This window comes from Moschus berezovskii, chromosome 22 (genome assembly GCF_049115385.1).
Source record: "Moschus berezovskii isolate FMDL1 chromosome 22, NW_MosBer_1.0, whole genome shotgun sequence".
NCBI lineage: Eukaryota > Metazoa > Chordata > Mammalia > Artiodactyla > Moschidae > Moschus > Moschus berezovskii.
Window position 1 is genome coordinate 39607496 of NC_142481.1, and position 22138 is coordinate 39629633.

The following is a 22138-nucleotide window of genomic DNA, read 5'->3' on the forward strand; positions in this document are numbered from 1 at the left end:
GGCGGTGAAGGTCACATCCACCACGGGGCTCTGCATACGACACACAGCTGCAGCCGCGCCTGGGACTTGAGCGCGAGACTAGGGTTGCGCACGGGCTCCGGGAAGTGGCGAACGCGGAGAGAACAGCGCGGGGGTCGGGGGTGGGGAAGACGGCGAAACCACAGAGGCTGGGTTCCCGGAAAAAGCCGGGAGCAGGGTGGCTACCGCCCTCGGGAAGATTGGGAGGGGGCGGGCGGGGAGGCTAGGACACCGCGTACCTCCAGGCAAACTGTCCCTCTCCGCGGGCCGGGGCCAAAGGCGGCCTCCGTGTGCACAGCGGCCCCAAGGGCACCGGGAGACTCGTGCGCTCGGCTCGCCTGGGGCTCACCGCCCGGCCCCGGGAGCTGTGGGCGGCGCGGGCGCGGAGCCTCCGGGCGGGTGCAGGCGGGGCGGGCCCTCTGCGCCCGGGCCGTCTCCTCCGGTTACAAACCCAGCGAGCGGGCTCCTCGACTCGACACGCCTCTCACCGGATCGGGTGTCTCTTCCTTGCTGCGTGCTTTTGCCCCCTGGTCTCAGCTCGGCCCCAAATGGACCCCAACTGCTCCTGCCCCACTAGTAAGCGACCCCGGCTCTGGGCCTAGGGTGCCCCCTTCCCAGGCAACTAGACAGAGGTTCCGTGGGGTTAGACGACGGAGGATTTTGAATTTGAGCTAAAGTGGACGCCCAGGGTTCACCCAAAAGTGCTTTCTTCCTAGCTAGGATCGAGAGAGCACTTTTTTTCTCCCCTCCCCCCAACCCCCACCGTCCCCCTCACCCCCCGCCGCCCCAGCCAGTCATGTGGCTTGTGGGATCTTAGTTCCTCCACCAGGTATTGAACATGGGCCCTGGGCAGTGAGAGCACGGGAATCCTAAGGACTGGACTCACAGGGAATTCCCAGACTCCATATTTGAATGGAGAGTACTGAGGCTCAAGACTGTCCTTGTTGTCTTCACCCAGGGAGTCAGGGGACAACTAGACTGGGACCCAGTGCTGGGAGGGGACCTTGGAGCTGCCGGGCCTTGATGGCAGGAGGGCACATGGCGCGTCTTGGGATTCAGGACATAGACCTGCCCCCAGTCCCGGTCAACCTGGGCTGGGTCTGGAGCCTGGGGACTTCCCTGGGAAAGGGATCTACTTTCCTGGGACCGGAAGAGAGAAGCTGGGGCTTCTCCATCTACCCCAGTGGAGAGGAGCTCTCCCAGGGCTGGTCCCGACCCAGGAGGAGGGGGCGGGCCCTGCTGACGGCTGCCGTGGCTCCGCCCCCCTGCTCACCCCTTGCCTTTCCCTTCCTGGCAGGCGGCTCCTGCAGCTGCGCTGGCCCCTGCACCTGCAAGGCCTGCAGATGCCCCTCCTGCAAGAAGAGTGAGTGTGGGGCCTCCTCTGGGAACCCGGGGTCTGGGCTGAGTCCGAGGAGGGACCCAGAGCTCAGCAGGGAGCAGGACTGACCAGACTTCCCTACATCACCCCCCTCCCCCCACACCAGCACTGAAACAGAATCTGAGCTGAAAGAGCCAGAGAGATGATTCTGTTCCAACTTCTCATTCTAGAATGGCTAAATAAGTTTGAGAGAGGTCAGCAAATGGGGTCAAGGATGGAAACTAGACCTAAAACCCAGGTCTCTTGTCTCTGATGTCACCTTGTGAACCCTCCAGTGTCCTGGGCACTTTAGGTTCTTGAACTTGGTGACCAGGTGCAGTGTCTCTGCCCTGGGGGTGCAGCCCTTTGCTGTACAGGCAGCACAGTCCTTCCCTGACCCCTGGTGAACAGCTGTGGCAGCAGTTTGCCCCTCTCTGAACTTGACCACTTTCCTTACTTCACTGTATGTTTCTGAGGGGTGTGTGCATGCTTACTTCACTGTATGTTCGCTTCAGTCACGTCTCTTTGTGACCCTAATGGATTGTGGCCTTCCAGGCTCCTCTGTCCATGGGATTCTCCAGTCAAGGATACTGGAGTGGGTTGCCATGCTCTCTTCCAGGGGATCTTCCAAACCCAGGGATCGAAACCACATCTCTTATGTCTCCTGCATTGGCAGGAGGGTTCTTTACCACTAGTGCCACCTGGGAAGCCCTCTGAGGAGTGTTAGCTGCCCTTTCACTACCCCTAAAGGCCCCAAAACAGTCTCTAGGATTTCTGCCCTGTCCTGAACTCAGAGCAATTTTCAGAGTGTCAGAGACGAATTTCTTAGGACAGAGCATACTTTCCTAAGGTCAGGGTCCTCAGGGCCTGGGGTCAGCTTGTGCCAGGTATGCTGTTGGGAAGGGTGGTTTCATGTAATGTTGTCTGTCACTCTCACTCCCCCCAGGCTGTTGCTCTTGCTGCCCCATGGGCTGTGCCAAGTGTGCCCAGGGCTGCATCTGCAAAGGGGCCTCGGACAAGTGCAGCTGTTGTGCCTGATGTCGGGTAGAGCCTGCCCCAGGTGTCCACAGAGCAACCATGACAAACTTGCATTTAACAATTGTTTCTCACTACCTTGACGCGATACGACATTCCTTTTTCCATTAAATATGTGAATTGTAATAAATCTTGATGACTGTATTCTGGCTTCTGTTTTTGTTTGTGTGTCTTGAGTGGAAATGCAGAGACTTGGGTTCTGGACCTAACTATTTGCCCCTAAGACACTGAGTACCTTAAACAGGTCGTTACCTTTCTGAGCTTTGGCTTCTCAGGTAATAGGGGACACATCCTCCAAGTGACATAAAGGCATCGGGCACGTACAGGTCCTCACTGTCCTCATTATTTTAAGTGTTGATGATGGGGAAACTTCTCAATTTCTCATTTTCACTCTCTGGGCTTCCCCTACCAAAGTTCAGGCCTCAGCGTTATTAGGTTTGTAGGTTTCGAAAGTACTCAGACTGCGTGAAATCCGAACCCTAATTGTTTTACTTCTACATAGGGCTTGCTTCTAAAACACTGCTGAAGGACCAGTTTTTATTTTCTAATGCTCACAAATTTAAACTTTGGTAAATGTACTAAAAAAATTTTAGAGGTCACAGTGAAAAAAAAACCCAACCCATTTTTAGATTCAATACACAGAGTTTCATCAATCTATGAAGAACCAATAAGAAAATTTAAGTTTTAAATGCTACACATATGTTCATCGAAGCCATGGACAAGCCCTCCTGGGAACACTTCACCAGTGCCCCACTGTGTGGACCATACCCATCTGGAGCAGCTCTTGTCCCCACATACCTGCAGGGAACATCAGCCTTGGCTTGCCCAGGGTCACTGACAGGACAGCCACCACCACTGCCAGCTTCCTGTGGTGAGTTGGCTTAGAATCTTTGGGCGTTCTTCCCTAGGGCAGGCTGAAATCCGTCCCGCTCTCAAAATCCAGCCCTTGGCTACATGAAAGCAGCAAAGTGATTGTGAAAGTGGGAGGAGTCACCACCTAGCTGTTTGCCAGGAAGAAGGCGTGTGCCTGAGAACTGGGTCCACGGGAAGGACTTCATGTCCGCAGGGTGACAGCTATTCCCCAGTTTGGAGGGCGAGGTGGTGTTCACTTAATGTAAGCTGTGTGCGTGCAAGTGTGCTCGGGTGGCTCAGTTGTGTCTGACTCTTTGCGAGCCCATAAATTGTTTTCCCCCCAGGCTCTTTGGTCCATGGAATTTCCCAGGCAAGAATACTGGAATAGGTTTCCCCTTCCTACTCCAGGGTATTGCTATTTGTTGTACAATAATAATAATAATAATAAACCCCATAAAACAAGTCACTTGGCCTAGAAATCAGAACCACAGTTGCCCGTGGATTTCCTTTGTGAAGAGGGGATGGGTTTTGGTGTCAGGCATCCTGGTTCACAACTACCTAGCCGCTATCTGACTTGGGCATGTATTTGATACTGCCTGAGCCTCTATTTTCACATGTGCATAACGGAGATTGCATCTCAATGGCAGGGGCATAAATGGGATAGTGGTGATTCCTAGATATGGCTTTAAGAAGTGGCCATTATAATCACTTTATCCACGAAATTTGTGGCTATGTGGATAATCCATTGAGGCCCCAACAAACTCCTAGAAAATGGCTCATGGATTTGGGAGGATTCCCCAGGACTGAGGCTGGGAATGGGTTGGAACCTTGCTGACTGAGTGCCATGGGAGTGGGGATGCCCTCCAATGACATCGATTGGGTAAGATGCTACACGGTGTCAGGACAGACTTGGAAGACTTTCCCACCCTTCATGTCATTTGATCTGCACAGGAACCAGTGCCAGAATAAATGCGCGGGTGCTGGGGTCATTGTGCCATCTTCCAGAGAGGTTAAGCAACCTGCCCAAGGACACACAGTCAGAAGTCAGAAGACTGAGCCTATACTACAGCTGTCTCACTTCCTGGCCACACACTGTTGGTTACAATGCCCCTGGAGGCTGAATCCTGCGTCTCCCTACTCAGAGCTGCAAGGGTCCCCAGAGATGGTCCAATTATGTTCCTGGCTGGAGAGATGGGAGACTGAGGGCCAGAGAGGTCACGGAGCTATGCAGAGGGTTCTGACTGCCAGCTCAGTGCTCTCCCACCGCTCCTTCCACGCCAGGTGTTCCGTGTCCTCACCTGTTGTGAGATGTCATGGTGCCCAGTAGGGGGTGAGTGCAATCAGCCTGCATGAGTGCCAGTCCCACCTGTGTCACATCCACATGACATAACTTCTTTGTGCTTTAGTCTCATCTGGTTTAAAAGGCAAATTAATAGTGTCTGGCTCTTAGGATTAAAGAATTGAATATTTGCAAAGAAATTGGAATGAAGCCTGGCACACCATCAGTAATACAGTAATATTAGCTATTATTATTATCAGTCGAAGCATAGGATATATTTCTCTACTTCCAGACCAATAAGCTGGAGCTGGTGTGCTAGCTGAGTGTTCTCTCTTGTTCTCATCAAACGTGGGAGCAGATGACTAGTTCCCCTAAGAGGGTTATGCCCCTCTCCCAACAAAAAGGGGCTGGCACTAGGGATATTAAGCCATCAGGAAGACAATCCGAGTTCTCCTCACAAAATACTGAAGGATTCTGCCATTTCTGCTGTCACCTGCACCAAGATTTTACTTAACATTTTATATACATATCCATTCATTTACATGAAAAGCAAACTCTTTAACGCTATGAATATGAAGATCAATTTACTTCCAGACATTGATGGTAGCCACTAAGACATATATGTATTCCTTTCATACCACTTCGGCACCCATGATTGAGCTAATGCAGTAGCAAGTGCTGAACACACACCTCTGGGCCACAGGGAAGCTTCATCACTGACTCTTCCATAAGAAGAGACAGGAATAGCATTTGGGGCACCACATCCCAGCACTGTGACCTTGGGTTAGTAGCGTCCTTGTACTGGATGTACTTTTTGCCTTTGGGAAACAGGCTCCCAAGTAGTATTTCCCTTTAGCTGTTAGAATTCAAATAGGAAAAGTGATGAAACAAGGTTTGGCACAGACTCCTTGATATGTAATTGTCAGGACTATTCAAAGGGAAATACCCACTGTCTTACTTCGTTATTGAATGCCAGGTCTGCCTATCACTTACAAGGATGCTTTCCCTAGGGGGCATCGTATGACTAGGGAACCTCCATCCTGGGGCCAGATGTACTGGCTAAGCAGTGGATTCCCTTGCCCATTCATCTATTCAGTCGTGAAGAATGTAAGAAAGGCCGGGCGACAGAAGGCTGAGTTCGCTGCTGGGCTGATTCAGGAGAAACTTCAGAGAAACTCTGTTCAAAGTCCACGGTGGGGGCTGTGGGAGGAAATATTAGGGAAGCGGGGTTCGGGGGATTGGTGACGAAGCGCACATCTATCACGGGTCTCTGCACACGACACAGGGGCTCCAGTCAAGCCTGGGATGTGAGCACGAGGCTCGGTTGCGCATGGGATCTGGGAAAGGGTGAAAGCAAAGAGTTGCGGGGGCGGGGAAGACTGCGAGGACTCAGGAGCTGGGTTCTCGTAAACACCGATGGCTGCCCACGTCGTGGAAACCTGGGAAGGCGCGGGCCGGAAGTCTGGAGCGCTACTGGTAGCTCGGGACAAAGTCCGTCCGCGTTGGGGGCGAGTAGGGGGAGGGAGGCGTTTCGGTGCGCACGGAGCGCAGCCGCGTTCCGGGAATCTTGCGCTCGGCCTCGCGTAGTGCTCACCGCCCGGCCCGGGCGCAGCGGGCGACGCGGGTGCAGGCGGGGGCAGACGCTCTGCACCCGGCCCGCCTCCTGTGGCTATAATAGCGCTCGGCTCCTGGGCTCCAACACGCCTCCCACCGGACCAGTGGATCTGCTTTGCCACTTGCTCTGGACCTCGGACCTCGCTTTTCCTCCAAATGGACCCGAACTGCTCCTGCCCCACTGGTAAGAGCCCCTTGGCGTTGAGCCCTAGGATGCGCGCTTCCAGGCGTAGGACAAAAGGTCCCGGCAGCTAGAGAAGGGAGGGTGTGGAGCTTGTGCTCAAGGGGACTCCTGTCATTGGACCATTGGCTTTTCCTAGTCAGGATTCTGAGAGCGTTTATCTCCCTTTGCCCCCACCCCCCGCCCCTTTTTGTTTCGTTTTTAGTTAGTTGTCTTATACGGTGTGCAGGATCTTAGTTCCCCGACCAGGGATGGAACCCATGCCTCCCTGCAGTGGCAGCGGGGAGTCTGAACCACCGGGGAAATCCCTGCTTCTTATTGAATTGAATGTACTGAGGTTCCAGCCGATCCTTGTCCTCTCACCCACCTGGTCAGGGGACAGCTCGACCAGGACCCAGTGCTGCGAGAAGGCCTTGGAGCTGCCGGGCCTTGATGGGAGGTGGGGACATGCTGCCTCTTGGGCTCCAGGACACAGACCTGGCCCCCACCCCCAGTCACCCTGGGCCGGGTTTAGAGCCTGGGCCTTCCCTGGGGAGTAACTCCGGAGGGGATCTACTTTCCTGGGACCAGAAGAGAGGAGCTGGGGCTTCTCTATCCGCCTGAGTGGACTGGGAGCTCCAGCGCTGGTCCTGACCCAGGAAGATGGGGACAGGCTCTGCTGACAGCTGTGGTGACTCCTCCTCCCCCTTGCTCACCGCTGGCCTTTCCCTTCCTGGCAGGCGGCTCCTGCAGCTGTGCTGGCTCCTGCACCTGCAAGGCCTGCAGATGTCCCTCCTGCAAGAAGAGTGAGTGTGGGGCCTCCTCTGGGAACTTGGGGTCTGGGCTGAGGAGGGACCCAGAGCTCGGCAGGCAGGAGCAGGACACTGACCACACTTCCCTACATGTCCTGTGCCCGCCCCCAACCCCCAGCACTGAAACAGATTGAGACCCATACAAGCCATAAAGATTGTTTAGTCCCAACCTCTCATTCTCTAAAGGTAGACTGGTAAACTGAGCCCACAGAAGTCACGTAATAGTGTCAAGAATGGATCGGGAACTAGAACCCAGGTCTCCTTTCTCTGATGCCACTTTGTGAACCCTCCAGAGTCCTGAGTACTTCATATTGAACTTGGTGACCATGTGTAGCTTCTCTGAACCATGTCCTTTGCTGCAGATGCAGCCTAGAGCATACCTGGTCTTCCTGACCAGCTCTGAAACTAGCCTGCCTCCTCTCTGACCCTGAAGACCCTCTCACTTCATTGGATGCTTCGGGGTGGCCTTCCCTTGGTCCCAAGGCTCTGTCACTGTCTCTCCAAGGCCCTCTGACTTCTGTACGCACATGGGGCAGGGCAGCCTTTTCCTTTTGTCACAGAGCGAATTTCTGAAGACAGCTTTCTATTCTGAAGTCAGAGTCCTCCAGGCCTGGAGGAAGAGCCTGTGGCAGGTCTGCTGTTGGGAAAGGCATTTTCGTGTAATATTATCTCTGACTTCCACTCTCTCCTTTCTTCCCCAGGCTGCTGCTCCTGCTGCCCTGTGGGGTGTGCCAAGTGTGCCCAGGGCTGTGTCTGCAAAGGGGCCTCGGACAAGTGCAGCTGCTGTGCCTGATACCTGGGAGAGCCTGCCCTAGTTGTCAATAGAGCAACCATGACAAATTTATATATATATTTTTTCATACAACCTGACTTGGTGCTGCATGTCCTTTTTCTATGAGACATGTGATTTCTAGTAAAGTTGTTGACTTTATTCTGGCTCTGTTTTCCTTTGTTTGTCTTGGACAAAGAGACTTCATGCCTACGGTGGGGGTGGGGAATGGACCAGAAGTGCAGAGATCTGGGCTCTGAGGGTCTCAGCAGGTCAGGCCACCTCTCAGAGCTTTGGTTTCTCGGTTCAAAAGGAAAATGGTGTGCGCGCGACACAGCGGCATCGGGCAGGCGCTGGTTCCGCTCTGTTCTCACTGTGAGGGTTGATGGCTCAGAAACTTCAGTTTTTATAAAATTCTGTGGGGATTTGTGACAACCTCAGTCCTCGGTGATTTGAATCTTCAAAAGTACTCACAGGGGATGCTGTTTAACGCTCCTCTTGTTTGATTTCCATGTTTTAGCTTGCTTCTAAAACACGAAAATGACCTGTTTTTATTTTCTGCCACACTTTTATTTTGAAAAATAAAAAATTAATTACTAAAAACTTGTTAAAATCTACAGTATGTAAAACCTACTTTAGGATTCAACACATAATAAGCAACATTAATATATGAAGATGATAATTTTTAAGTTTGTGATTTTTATATGTTCCCTGAAGGCGTTCATGAGCCCTAGAAACACTTTACAAATGCCCCACTGTGTGAGCACACACGCCTGAGATGCCGGGCTTGGCATCCCCAGAGGGAATATCAGTTTTGGCTTGGCCAGTTCCAGTGACAAGACACATGTTTTTCCTGATAGCTCCCTGTGCTGACCTGGCTCTGAATCTTTGAAAATTCCTTCTAAAGTCAGGCTGAAATCCACCCTTCCTTGAAATTTAGCCCTTTGCTACTGGAAACCCACAAACTAATTTAAATTTAGAGGGAATTTCCCATCTTTTTCCCAGCAAAAGCGAGTGTACCTGATACTTGGTACCAGATAGAGGACTTCATGTCTTCCTCGGCACGTGATGGCTATTCTGCAGTTTGAAGGGCCCCGTGGTGTTTATCAGGGAGCAGTGTGTGCTTCCATGTGTGTGTGCTGCCATGTGTGTGTGCTAAGTTGCTTCAGTCCTGTCCGACTCTGCCATCCGATGGACTAGCCTGCCAGGCTCCCATGTGCTGAGTGAATGGTAATCCATTCCAGGTGTCCCACCCCCTGGCGGTCGCTGGAGGGAATTACTATTTGATGTTCAAAAGAAAGGGGAGTCTTGTGATTCAGAACTCAGGATGTAGATTGCCTACATGTGCCCAGTGTGAAGAGCCAGCCTGTGCTGAGTGCATGGGTATGGGGGGGTCAGCATCCTTGCTGACAGTCACTTGGCCACTTCCTGACAGAGGCAAGTTATTGATACTCTGGGATTCCATTTCCTCCTTCCTATAAAAAAGATAAAAGGACTTCCCTGGTGGTTCAGGGGTAGAGAATCCACCTGCCAATCCAGAAGACACAGGTTGGATCCTTGATCCGGGAAGACTCCACATACCACGGAGCATCTAAGCCCCCCGATCAGTTGTGTGCCACAACTGATGAGCCTGTGCGCTAGAGCCTGTGCTCCCCAACGAGGAGCCACCACAATGAGAAGTCCACGAACTGTGACTAGAGAAAGCCCGAGCACAGTGAGGAAGACCCAGCACAGCCAAATATAAATAAATAATTAATTTGAAAGATGATATTTCAATGTGGGAGAATAAATGAGACAGTGGCTTGGTTCCAAGCACAGGCTTCACGAATGGTGTCCATTATGATCTCTGTATCAACACTGACATTAATGCAGCTCGCAATAAGTGCCTGGAGAAAGGCTCATTGGTTTGCAACCGTGCTCAGGGTGAGGCCACAGATGGATAGGAACCTTGCTTATCCAGTGCCCACAGGGCCTGTGCATATCCTCCAATAAGCCCCACAGAATAAGTCACTGTACCACCATTTGAGCAAACTCAGTGAAACTGCATGGTCTGGAGGGACTGCTAGTTACAAAGAGGTAAAAGAAGTTGCCTGAAGTCACACAGTCCACAGTCAGAGGATTGAACCTAAACTACTGTCTCACCTCCTGGCCTTGCCATGCTGTGTTGATTATGATGTCACTGGATGCTGACCCTGCCTCTCCTTATTCAGAGCTGCAAGGGTGCTCAGAGTCAGTCCAGCTGTGCTCCTGGCTGGAGAGATGGGAGGATGAAGCCAGTGAGGCCACCAGGTATGCAGAGGGTTCTGACAGCCACCTCAGCGCTTCCCCCCAGGTGTTCAGTGTCCTCACCTGTCCTGGTTATCTTGTGGGGGGTGAGGGTAGGAGGCTGCAGTCAGCCTGCAAAAGTGTCAGTCCAACCTGTGTCACTTGGTCACCAAAAGTCTGTGTGCCTCAGTCTTCTCTGCTCTAGAGCATAAAATAATAGTCTGGCTCTCAGGATGGAAGAGTGTAATACATGGGCACACTGTCAAAATATGTTTGGCACTTAGTGAGTATCTATAATATCACCTATTTATTTATTATGATTATTAGCATAAGAACCATTTTCCTCCTTCCAGAGAATAAAGCAAGGACAGGAGGCTTAGTTCTGGCTTCTGTGTCATCCTCATTAACCCTGTGAGCACGTGACCAGTTCCTCTGAGAGGGTTACCCTCCATTCAGGAAACGAGGCACTGACCCTAGAGATAGAAGGCCATGAACACGACAGTCTGGGTCCTCCTAACAGACACAGGAGGACCCTGCCCTTTCTGTTGTCACCTGCCTCTGGATTTCCTTACCATTTTCTTTTCAATGATTCATATTTTCTTGGATATATCATATGAAATATAGAGTTATATGAAAATTTCATTATATGAAAAATGACTACTGAAAAGGACAGTAAGACCATAGCCAGAAAATCATATATACATTCCTTTTCTTTCTCATGTGTCACTCCCAGGATAGAGCCTTACACAGTGAGAAGTCCTGAAGACATATCTCTGGCTCAAAGGGAGGTTTTCTCACTGACTTTCTCTTTCAATTGGGAAGTGACAAAAAACCAGAAGGGAGTAAGTTCCCAGCACTGTGAGCCTGCCTGAGTAGCCTCTTTGTACTGTGTGCAGTTTTGCCTTTGAGAAAGGCAGTCGTAACTAGTATTTCCCTTTGGGGTTACAGTGAGAATTCAAAGAGCAAAAGTAATTAACAAGGCTTGGCACAGTCTCCAAGGTGTAAACTGTCAGCAATACTGACAGGGTAATACCCACTGGTCTTTCTTACTGAATGCCAGGTCTGCCTATCTCCCTGGGGCGGGGGGCATCCTATAGGGAACCCCCGTCCTGCAGTGCAAAGGCCCCGTTACAGTTGAGAGAAGCCGCTGGAAAACTGAGGCAAAGAGGCGCCTGGAGAAACGCGCCATTGTCTCTTCAGGAAAGGAAGACGGAAGCCCAGGGAAATGTGGCCGCGGGGCTGTTACAGGAGACGTTACAGGAAAACCGCTGAGAAATGACCGTGACGGGGACCGAGGCAGGCCATGCCTGGGGACCCGGGGAAGGGGAAATGGAGGCGCGGGTCGCCTCCACCCTGGATCTGGGGCACCGCTCCCCGGCCTCAGCCAAGTGGGACCCGAGCGAGCGGGAGGCGGGGGCGGTGCGCTGGTTTCAGGCAAGGGCGACCCAGAGGTCGGCGGCGCGGGGTCTGTGGCGGGGAAGCCGCGAGGTGGCTGCTCCCGTGGCAAACAAGGGGACGGGCGGCCGGGGAGGCCGGGCCCCCGCTCACCGCTGGGCTCAGGCCCCCGGGCTCCTGCCGGCACCCGAGCGGAGCCGCGCGCTTGGCCGGGCGCAGGAGGTGGGGCGGGGGCAGGGGGTGGGGCCTCTGCGCGCGGGCCCCTCCCCTCCGGACGCCGACCGGCTCTGGGCCCCAAGGCTTCCCACCCGACCAGCGGGTCTGCTTCACCACTGCTTTGGACCTTGCTGCTGCTGCTGCTGCTGCTAAGTCACTTCAGTCGTGATCGACTCTGCGTGACCCCATAGACGGAAGCCCACCAGGCTCCCCCGTCCCTGGGATTCTCCAGGCAAGAACACTGGAGTGGGTTGCCATTTCCTTCTCCAATGTGTGAAAGTGAAAAGTGAAAGCGAAGTCGCTCAGTCGTGTCCGACCCTTAGCGACCCCACGGACTGCAGCCTACCAGGCTCCTCCATCCATGGGATTTTCCAGGCAAGAGTACTGGAGTGGCTTGCCATTGCCTTCTCCGGCTTTGGACCTTAGACCTCGCCTTTCCTCCTGATGGACCCCAAGTGCTCCTGCCCCACTGGTGAGGGACCCCTGGAGTTGAGCCCTACTGATGCCTGCTTCCCAGGCACAGGACGGAGGGTTCCTAGGGTTGCAGAAGGGAGTGTGTGGAGTTTGATCTCAGGGGTTCCCTGTCACTTGCTGCTCCAGGAATGTTTTCCTAGCCCGGCTCCTGAGAGCATTTCAGGCACCCTTGGCCTCCATTCTAAATCCCAGGGCACGGAGGCTCCAGACTGTCCCTCTTGTCCTCACCCAGGGGGTCAGGGGACAGCTAGACCGGGACCCAATGCTGGGTGGAGAATTTGGAGCTGCTGGGCCTTGATGGCAGGAGGGGACATGGTCCCTCTTGGGGTTCAGGACATAGACCTGGCCCCCAGCCCCAGTGAACTTGGGCTGGGTCTGGAGCCTGGGGCCTTCCCTGGGAAGGGGATCTTCTCTCCTGGGACCCAAAGAGGGGAGTTGGGGCTTCTTCATCTGCCTGAGTGGAGGGGAGCTCTCCCAGGGCTGGTCCTGACCCAGGATGAGGGGGAGGGCCCTGCTGATGTGTGCCGTGGCTCCTTTTCTCTCCTGCTCACTGCTGGCCTTTCCCTTCCTGGCTGGCCACTCCTGCAGCTGCACTGGTTCCTGCTCCTGCCAGGCCTGCAGATGTCCCTCCTGCAAGAAGAGAAGAGTGCAGGGCCTCCTCTGGAAACTTGGGGGCTGAGCTGAGTCCAGTGAGGGACCCAGAGCTCAGCAGGCGGGAGCAGAACACTGACCACACTTTCTGGCACCCCCTCATTGGGAACTGATTCTGAATCACCTCAGAGATGACTGAGCATCAAGCTCTCACTAGGGAACACGGAGACGGAGGCCCGGATGGTCCCAGCCAATCAGACTCAGACCCACCACTCGACCTAGTTCTCCTGCCTCCTGATTCAGTGTTCTGAATCCTCTCATGGACCGAAGCACCTTAGGGACATGAACTAGTGACCATGTGTGCCTTCTCTGACCTGGTTCTGCCCTTTCCTGTAGAAGCAGCCCAGACCATCCCTATTCCCACTGGGAGGTGCTCTGTGAAGGTCATGGCCTCCACCTTGACCCGGAGGACATTCTTTCTTAAGTGATGGCTCTGAGAGCTGGCTTTCTCTTGTCCCCAGAGGCTCTGGTCATTGTTTCTCTGAGGCCCTGTACCCTGTCCTGGGTAAACATGGGGCAGGAAAGCTTAACCTGGTAACCAACAGCAATGATGTCAGGACAGCAGACTCCATGAAACTCAGGGTCTAGGCGTCAGGGCAGCTTGTGTCAGGCCTGCTGGTGGGAAGGGTGTTGCTGGATAACGTGTGCTCTGACTTTTCCTTGCCTTTGCTTCCCTAGGCTGCTGCTCCTGCTGACCTGTGGGCTGTGCCAAGTGTGCCCAGGGCTATGTCTGCAAAGGGGCCTCGGAGAAGTACAACTACTGCACCTGATGTACGGGTGACCCTGCCCCAGGTTCCACAGAGCAACCAGGACAAACCTGCAGTTTATTCTTTTTCATACAGCCTGACTCGACGCCACATTCCTGTTTCTATGAAATACCTGAGTGGTAATAAAAGTTGTTGACTTTATTCTGGCCCTGTTTTCCTTTGTTTGTCTTGGACACAGAAACTTCATGTTCATGAGGACTGGCGTGACGAACTGGAGTGGAAGCCCAGAAACCTGGGTTCTGGCCCAGATAGTAGCCCTCTCACACCCCTATTCACTGTGGTCAGCTCTCATATCTTCAGCTTCTCAGCTCAAAATGAAAGCATCGTCCAGATAATTAGGGCATCAGACAATGGCAGTTTCTACTCTATTGGTGTTAAGAGTATGGTTTGCAGAGAAAGTTTTCAATTCCTCATTTTCCTTCTCTGGGAATCCTTGCAAACTCAGTTTTGGTGACAGCCTGGAAAACTACTTGGAGGGGACGAAATCCAACACACCTCTTTCTTGACATCTACACAGGGCTGGCTTCTAAAACACCATGAAAAAAAAATCTATTTTTTTTTTTTTACACGACAGTTTTAAACTTTGGTCAATAAAAGGATTTCTAAAAAATTTTTTGAAACAAAATATATCAAACCCATTTTTCCCTTCAATACATACATTCACCTAAATATGTGAAGAACAAATTACTAACATGAGAAACTTTTATAAGCTGCATGTATATTCACTGAAGATGTGCGCCTGTTCTGGGTATACTTCACCAATGCCCCATTGTGCGGACCACAGTCACCTGGGTGGTTCTGCTCCCCTCCTCCTCACAGGGAACATTGGTTTGGCTTTCCCAGTGCTACTGACAGGACCCCTGACAGATCCTTGAAGTGGCCTGACTCCGAATCTTTGCAAATTCCTCCCTAGCTCAGGCTGAAAGCTGCCCTTTCCTCAAAGCTAGCCCTTGGCTAGTGGAAATCCACATACTCACTTGAATTTGGAGGGAATTTCCTAGCCATTGTCAAGGAAGGGTGAGTGTACCTGAGACTTGGTTCCAAGGGAAGGGTTTCATGTTTTCCTCTGCTTGGTGTTTATTCAGCAGTAGGAGAGCCTGCTGGTGTTTACTAAAGAGCAGGGTGTGCTAAGTGAATGCAATCGATTCCAGGTGTTCAGCCTCTTGGTGTTTGCTGGAGGGAATTGCTATTTGATGTTCAATCCAAGAGAAAGGGATTCTGCAGTGGCTGAGTGGTAAAGAAACTGCCTGTCAATGCAGGAGACGTGTGTTCGATCCCTGGGTTGGGAAGCTCCCCTAGAGAATGAATTGGCAACCCACTCCAGTATTCTTGCCTGGAGAATCCCATGGACAGAGAAGCCTGACCGTTTACAGTCCATGAAGTTGAGAAGAGTCAGACACGACTTAGCGGCATAAGAATAATAACAGCTACTACCTATTACTGTTATTTCTCATGGGTCCCTTGGAGGGGTCCAGAGAAGGGCCTGCAGTGGGTGTAAGCTCCCCTATGGGTCTGCGCTCCTGAGGACTGCACACTCCCGTACTCACCCACCGTCGGCCTCTAGCAGCTGATTCTCACTGTACTCATGCTACTCACACGTGCAGTGACTCCATCTTCCGCCTGTCGGCAGACGGTCAGCCAATGTTCACATCCCGTGTCTCCTCCACAGTGCCCATCTTCCCTGAAACTTCAGGGTAATGGTTTGCCTTGCAACCGCTCTGAAACAGTCAGAAAAGGTCATGACTATAAGGATAATATAATTTTTTTGTATTAAGGTGGGAGTGGCATTTTTTAGAGATTTCTACAACCCAGGAGAAGCCAGAAGTCACCCCAGGCATTCTGAAAAAGACAGTTTTTAGGTGACACTTCAGGGACTCACTCCAAGGTGGCCACTGCTTGGCCCTGATGTGGTCCAGGCCACAGAAAGCATTCATATGAGTTGTTGGAAGAGATGGCCTGGGGAGGGGCCTAGAGGATAACACGTGAGTTGAAGAAAGAATTGCAGACTGTGGGAGGGACGGGAAGGGCCAGGCAGCCATGTTCAGTGTCGCGAAGCCCAGGTCCCCTCTTGCTCACTCCGGGACAGCCTCAGGCTGTGTCGCCTCCATCTCTAAAGGCAGCTCTGCATGGAGGAGGGGGACACGGCACTCTGGTCTCCCGCATCCTCTCACTGGAGTTGTGGATGGCCCTGAGACAGGGAGCAGATGCAGCGTCCCCCTCAGCACCTCCCAGGGCCCAGCCTGCTCCACTCTGCATGCTCAGACGTCACGCCAGAACGGCCAGAGCACCTTCCTGCCAATGGTGCCCACGGTCTTCATCCTTCTCTCACTGAGGAGGATGACTTTATTCCAGCACAAGACAAAGACATTGGCTTGGTCTCCAGAAGAACATTTATTTCCAAATTGAGGCCACAGAAACAGAAACTCCCCCTCCCTGCCCTCTGCCACTGCCATCGGATAATTCCTCAGCCTCCACAATAAGACGCCTCTTTGGCACATAAACACTTCTAGAGAAACCCCTGTCTGGGGGCCCAGTTGAGCCTCCCATTCACAGCTCAACATGTTTTAGGTGTGGTGCCTTCTTTGCCACCTCCCTGGACAGAAGCTCGTTCCAGAAAGCCACTTCCTCGTCTTTCAGCTTCTCAGCTGCTCGAGTGTTGACACCAATCTGAAGGTACCCTTCTTTATGATCATATACCGGCCAATGGGGAAGCCCCTCCCCATTGGGGTTCCTGAAACAGAATCAAATAGAAATTTACCTAAGCAACAGTGTGGTCCCAACAACCCTCTGAGATGGTCAGGGACCCTGTGGCTTCATTTCTGCCAAAGGCTCATATGCCTCCAGAGACAGGAGACTGACCACGTCTTGGGCAGCCAGTCCATCACAGGGAGCTCTCATGTCGGAGGTCACATGGTGGGGTGTTCGACTATCACTCGTTGGAAGCTCCCCCAACCCTGTCCCTTGTCCCGTCCCAACCCTGCTCCGTCTCTGCCAGCAGCTCACCCATTCCGAGCAAAGTTGGCCCAGTATTTCATCACCATCTTGCTGAGATTGATTTCCTCTTCTGATGCACCATCTGTGAGGAGGAGACAAAGCCATTGCTACTCAAAGTGTGGTTCGTGGGTAACAGCAGCCTTTGAGAACTTGTTAGAAGTTCAGAAATGGGGCCCTTACTCCAGACCTACTGTGTTAAAACCTGCATTGTAAGAAGATCTTCGGTTATTCAAGCTTTTAAGCTTGACTGTCACCTACTGACAGTGGACTTAGTCATTCGGATTCTTTGTGACCCCCATGGTTTGTACCCCACCAGGCTCCTCTGTCCATGGAATTTTCCAGGCAAGAATACGGGTGTGGGTTGCCGTTCCCTTCTCCAGGAGATCTTCCCAACCCAGGGATCGAATCCTGGTCTTCCGCATTCCAGGTGGATTCTTTACCATCTGAGCCACCAGGGCTCAGTGAAGGGTTGGAGTCAATCCATAAGCTGACTGCCTTGTCTTCTGTGCCCACCTGACTGCCCTCCCCCTTCAATGTTTCAGGGACACACCCCAGGGTTGCTGCTAGACTAACCCCACCTCCCAGGATGCTCTCCTTTAGGTTTTTTCTCAGTTTCCTTCACCCACATATGTTTTCACAGAATCTGAAAAATAACCAAGCTGCAAGATCCCCAAATAGTCATCCATCACATCCAGGGGCACAGCCCTGGGGTGTGTCACACACAAGTTGTCTATAACTGCTGATGGTGAAGACATTAAAGATCTTCAGGACATTTGTGAGAGGTAGTCTTTAAAATATTATAATTTAAATATATTTAATTTAAAAAGATATGAGCTTTAGATGGATGGTTAGATATACAGACACATTAGTCCTTGTTCAAGGTTGACAGCAGTTCTAACCTTACTATCACTCACATTCTCATGTGCTCTTATGAGTGTGGAGTGAGTGGTGGCCTTCTACCCCTGAGCAGGGCCCTGTGGGTGACCCAGTTCCCATCGTGCTGATGCCCAGGTCTAGATTCTTAGAGTGGCCATGGGTGAAGACCCAAGGATATACATTCTTCATCATGCACATAAGAGCAAAAAAAAGGTTGGGAGTCTGTCCTTCAACGTTGTTTTGGTGAAAGTAAGACCTGGAGAGAAGGAGGAACTGTCCAAGGTCACCAAATCAAAACTTGAACCCTGATCTTCTAACTCCAAGCTTATAGTCATCAAAGGGCCATCACCTTTCAGAAATGGAGCCCCGAAGACAGAGAAGAGCTCATCCCCGTGGTCTCCTATCACTGTCTTTGGTTTCAGCTCTGGTGAGAAGCTTGGGCAATGATGAAACTCATACATGTAGGTTGGGGCTCCAGCATCTGTAAGACATGGATTCATACACAGTTCATTTCAGCAGACGCATGGTATTGAGGTCTCGAGAGGGCGTGAGCAATCAGGAAATTCGTGGCACACCTGGTCCTGAGGGAACAACAACAATATTATTAGCAGCTGCCCACTGTGAGAGCCAACCGTGTGCCAGACGCTCTGTGTCCCTGCAGGAAGCGTCTGGGAAAAATTCTATGACTTAAGGGTGTATTAGTGGTGGAGGTAGAACTAGATTGAGCCAGGTGTTTATGGAATGAATGAATAAATGTTGAAACTCTGAAGAAATTGATTCAAAATAACTATCATTACAGAGGCATTGGGTAAATACACGTAAACGTCATTGCCTACCCATGCATTGACACAATAGAACGTCTAGATACATACAGTTTATGTACACAGAAACACCACTGCATTTCATTGATATGTGTGTGCTAAGACGTTTCAGTCTTGTCTGACTCTTTGCCACTCTATGGACTATAGCCCGCCAGGCTTCTCTGTCCATGGGATTCTCTAGGCAATAATACTGGAGTGGGTTGCCATGCCCTTCTCCAAGGGAACTTCCCAACCCAGGGATCGAACCAGCATCTCTTATGTCTCTTGATTCTTTACCACTAGTGCCACCTGGGAAGCCCGCATTGCTTTGAGAGCGGGTAACTTTTCATTCTTGTGGAGAATACCTGCAGCTCAACAGGTGCCTTCGATTCTGCCTATTTTTTAGCATTTCCAGTGTTTTTCTCACCTACTAAGAGTGAAGCAAATTCAAGGAAATTCATGTTGTTGGCCTGAAAGTGCAGATATTGAAACACAAACCTATGCAGAAAGAGGACAATTTACTGCCCGTGTCCCAGGAAACCTCAATCCAGTATTTCCTTTGTGTCCATCCTCTCCCGTGTCTTGCTTCCTGCGCAGCCCGGGGAGGGTACAGCAGTGGCAGTAGGGGGAAGGGGACAGCCCCTCTCTCCTGGCCTCTCCTCCCTCCCCTCTCCCCTCTCTCCATCCCCTTCTCGAAGCCCCAAGAAGACGTCACTTTCCTGCTGATGCTTCAGCAGAGATGCCCATCTTGCTGCTCCAGGGCTGACTCGTGGGCCCCCCACCTGGGGAGCTCTGTGCTCTGCATTGATGCTTATGCTGCAGCCAGGGACTCTAATGGGGAAGGGTCAGGCCCCAAGGCAGGCTGGTGCGGAGATATCACAGCTTCTCCCCACTATGGGACACTACCATGTTTGGAAAATGCAGATAAAGGAAAATGAACACAATGATCACCTATAATCACACCACTCAAAGAAGCCTCTGCTAATATTTTAGCACTTATGTATAAAAAATAAGGGTATTATTGGATATGTAGTTTTGTAATGACTATAATAATTTCTTTATATTATTAAATATTTGTCCACTCCATGGTGTAACAATATACACCACCCTGACAGGAGGATGTAGCATAATTTAGTTGCCTCCTTTTTCCACCCCATCATGTCACCCTTGGTTTAGCAAGAGGTGTTGTTTGGAACAAACAATCCTTCCATGGTTTCATAATCCACGTGCTAAACAGGTGCTTCATGGTCAAGCAGAAATTGTTGTATTGAGGGTGTTTACTCTTGCTTCTGCCACTCAGAAGTGTTAGAACTCAGGGGACATCCCTGGTGTTCCAGTGGTTAAGACTCTGCACTTCAACTGCAGGGGGCGCAGGTTCAATCTCTGCTCAGGGAACCAGGATCCAGTATGCCGCACATTGTGGGCAAAAACGAGAAAGAAACTCAGAACCCAACCATACAAGAAAGACCTAGTGTGAGTGACAGAACTCAATTATGATAATCTTCTTTCCCTTCCTCTTACTGTTTTTTTTTTGAATCACAACATAATCTTCACAGAAGTGTAGATCAGAGATTTCAATAATGACACTCAGGAGCTACAAGAGAAGTAGGAGGAGGGAGAAAGCTAGTGATGAGAACATGCAAAGTTCTCCTTTTTCTGGTGAGGAAGGACTTGTAGAAAATTGGCAGCATCATTTTTATTCTTTTCATCTGACTATCCCAGGTGAGATAATTAAGAAATCTGCACTCTCACACACTGGAAAGCAATTTCACAAAATGTATCAAGAACATTAAAATGCTCCAACAGCCCAGCTTAATAGTTTCACTTCTAAAAAACCAACGACAAGAAAATGATTTGAGACGTGGCTAAAGATATATGCACACGAGGCTGAGTATGATGCTGTATGTAGCATCAAAATGAGCAGCCTGGCTAAAGATCCACTAGGAGAGGGACACTAAAGGAAATTTAATCCATCATGCCATGAAATAATTGAGATTTTTCATGAAACAGTACTAACAGTGAGGAAATGACTACAATACAGTGTTCTGTGAACAATATAATAATTTTAAAATTATACATAAGATATGGAAAGATTAATAAAAGAAAATATGTCAAAACTTTATAGCTGATACTTTAGGTGAAGGAATTATGAGTGATACATAGTTGCTTCTGTATATGTTCCCCTATTTTCAAAACTTTATACAATGGTAAGATTAATTTCATATTCAGAAAATGCTTTTTTCTTTTAGAGTAACACGTTTTTTAAGCAAAAAGAGATTGAGAGAACTACAATAATGAAAACATAACAATGATAAGCTCCAAGAAGTGCTGGCAATAAGACCCTGAATTCAAAGTCGTGAGATGTCATGTACCTAGATGACTGAGTCTCTCTGCTGTCCATCTGAAACGATCACAGGATGGGTAACTGGGTACACTCCAATATAAAATAAAGAGTGTAAAAATCAGAAAAAAAAAAAAAGTCATGAGAAGTCAGATAAAAGAAAACTCAAGCCTAGCATGGCTGGGAACGGCACGGATGCAGAAGGCGATACTACAAATCAGACACACAGCAAGAGGCAAGACCAAGTACATGAAAGAAGATTTGACTCCGGGCAGCCCCTGGCTGGTCATCAGGACCTTAGGAAGGAGGAAGTGGTAGCTAGCACCTCAAAATTACTGAATACTTGGGGACAGACTATGTCAGCTGTAGCTACATTTTATTTGCTTATAAAGTCTCCAAGTTTAAAACCCTCCTAGCATGGTTAGCGGAGAAGGCAATGGCAAGCCACTCCAGTACTCTTGCCTAGAAAATCCCATGGACGGAGGAGCCTGGTAGGCTGCAGTCCATGTGGTCACTAAGAGTCAGGCACGACTGAGTGACTTCACTTTTCACTTTCACACATTGGAGAAGGAAATGGCAACCCACTACAGTGTTCTTGCCTGGAGAATCCCATGGATGGGTGAGCCTAGTGGGTTGCCATCTATGGGGTCGCACAGAGTCAGACATGACTGAAGCGACTTAGCAGCAGCAGCAGCAGCAGCATGGTTAGGCCGGAGAAGGCAATGGCAAGCCACTCCAGTACTCTTGCCTAGAAAATCGCATGGACAGAGGAGCCTGGTGGGCTGCAGTCCATGGGGTCGCTACTAGTGGGACACGACTGAGCGACTTCACTTTCCCTTTTCACTTTCACACATTGGAGAAGGAAATGGCAACCCACTCCAGTGTTCTTGCCTGGAGAATCCCAGGGACGGCGGAGCCTGGTCGGCTGCCGTCTATGGGGTCACACAGAGTCGGACACGACTGAAGCAACTTAGCAGCAGCAGCAGCAGCAACAGCAGCAGCAGCACGGTTAGGCAGAGAGGTCTGGACCAAAGCGCCATCTCCTGGTTTGCAGACTAGGTGAATGAGGGCTCCAGGAAAGGAAGGGTCCTGAGAGGAACTCAAAAGGTACCCAAAAAGAACACCTCTTCTCCAGGTGGGCTCATCCATCGCTGACCTCACATCCCACACACAGACTCGGGTCAGTGTTGGAAGGTCCTGTGGTAGACACAGAACACACTGGGATAAACCTAAGTCGGTCACAGACATTGACATTTACCAGACCATACTCTTCCAGTGCTGAGTCCTTTGTACTTTCTTGGTCCCAGACAACACTCCCTTTTTTTGTTTGGCTACACTGCACAGCATGCGGGCTATTAGTTCCCTGATCAAGGCTCGAACCCCTGCCCTCTGCCTTGGAAGCACAGTCTTAGCCACAGATCATCAGCGAAGTCCTCCAGACAACACTCCTGATCCTATGCTTG

The 22138-nt window shown here is 50.9% G+C and overlaps 3 protein-coding genes across 4 annotated transcripts in view; 2 read left to right on the forward strand and 1 right to left on the reverse strand.

Annotated features, from left to right (window-relative positions):
* The first annotated feature begins 280 nt into the window (after window positions 1–280).
* Window positions 281–2546, forward strand: LOC148774409 (metallothionein-1B-like). Its single transcript, XM_088830009.1, has 3 exons — window positions 281–594; window positions 1316–1381; window positions 2322–2546. Exons 1-3 carry the CDS (start codon window positions 567–569, stop codon window positions 2411–2413), a joined length of 186 nt encoding a protein of 61 aa, XP_088686135.1. The 5' UTR covers window positions 281–566; the 3' UTR covers window positions 2414–2546.
* Window positions 2547–6008: 3462 nt separating this feature from the next.
* On the forward strand, window positions 6009–8058 carry LOC129547094 (metallothionein-1A). The gene is made up of 3 exons (XM_088830145.1): window positions 6009–6339; window positions 7056–7121; window positions 7829–8058. Exons 1-3 carry the CDS (start codon window positions 6312–6314, stop codon window positions 7918–7920), a joined length of 186 nt encoding a protein of 61 aa, XP_088686271.1. The 5' UTR covers window positions 6009–6311; the 3' UTR covers window positions 7921–8058.
* Window positions 8059–16028: 7970 nt separating this feature from the next.
* LOC129547093 (liver carboxylesterase-like) overlaps window positions 16029–22138 on the reverse strand; it is a 29623-nt gene continuing 23513 nt past the window's right edge. Inside the window, exons 12-14 of one of the 2 annotated variants that reach the window (XM_088830143.1) lie at window positions 17884–18015; window positions 16668–16740; window positions 16029–16395 (exon numbers count right to left, since the gene is read on the reverse strand). In XM_088830143.1, the coding sequence (XP_088686269.1) occupies window positions 16212–16395; window positions 16668–16740; window positions 17884–18015 (389 nt within the window). In that variant the 3' untranslated portion in view covers window positions 16029–16211. The remainder of the gene's footprint in view (window positions 16396–16667; window positions 16741–17883; window positions 18016–22138) is intronic. The other variant, XM_088830144.1, reaches the window with a different exon arrangement.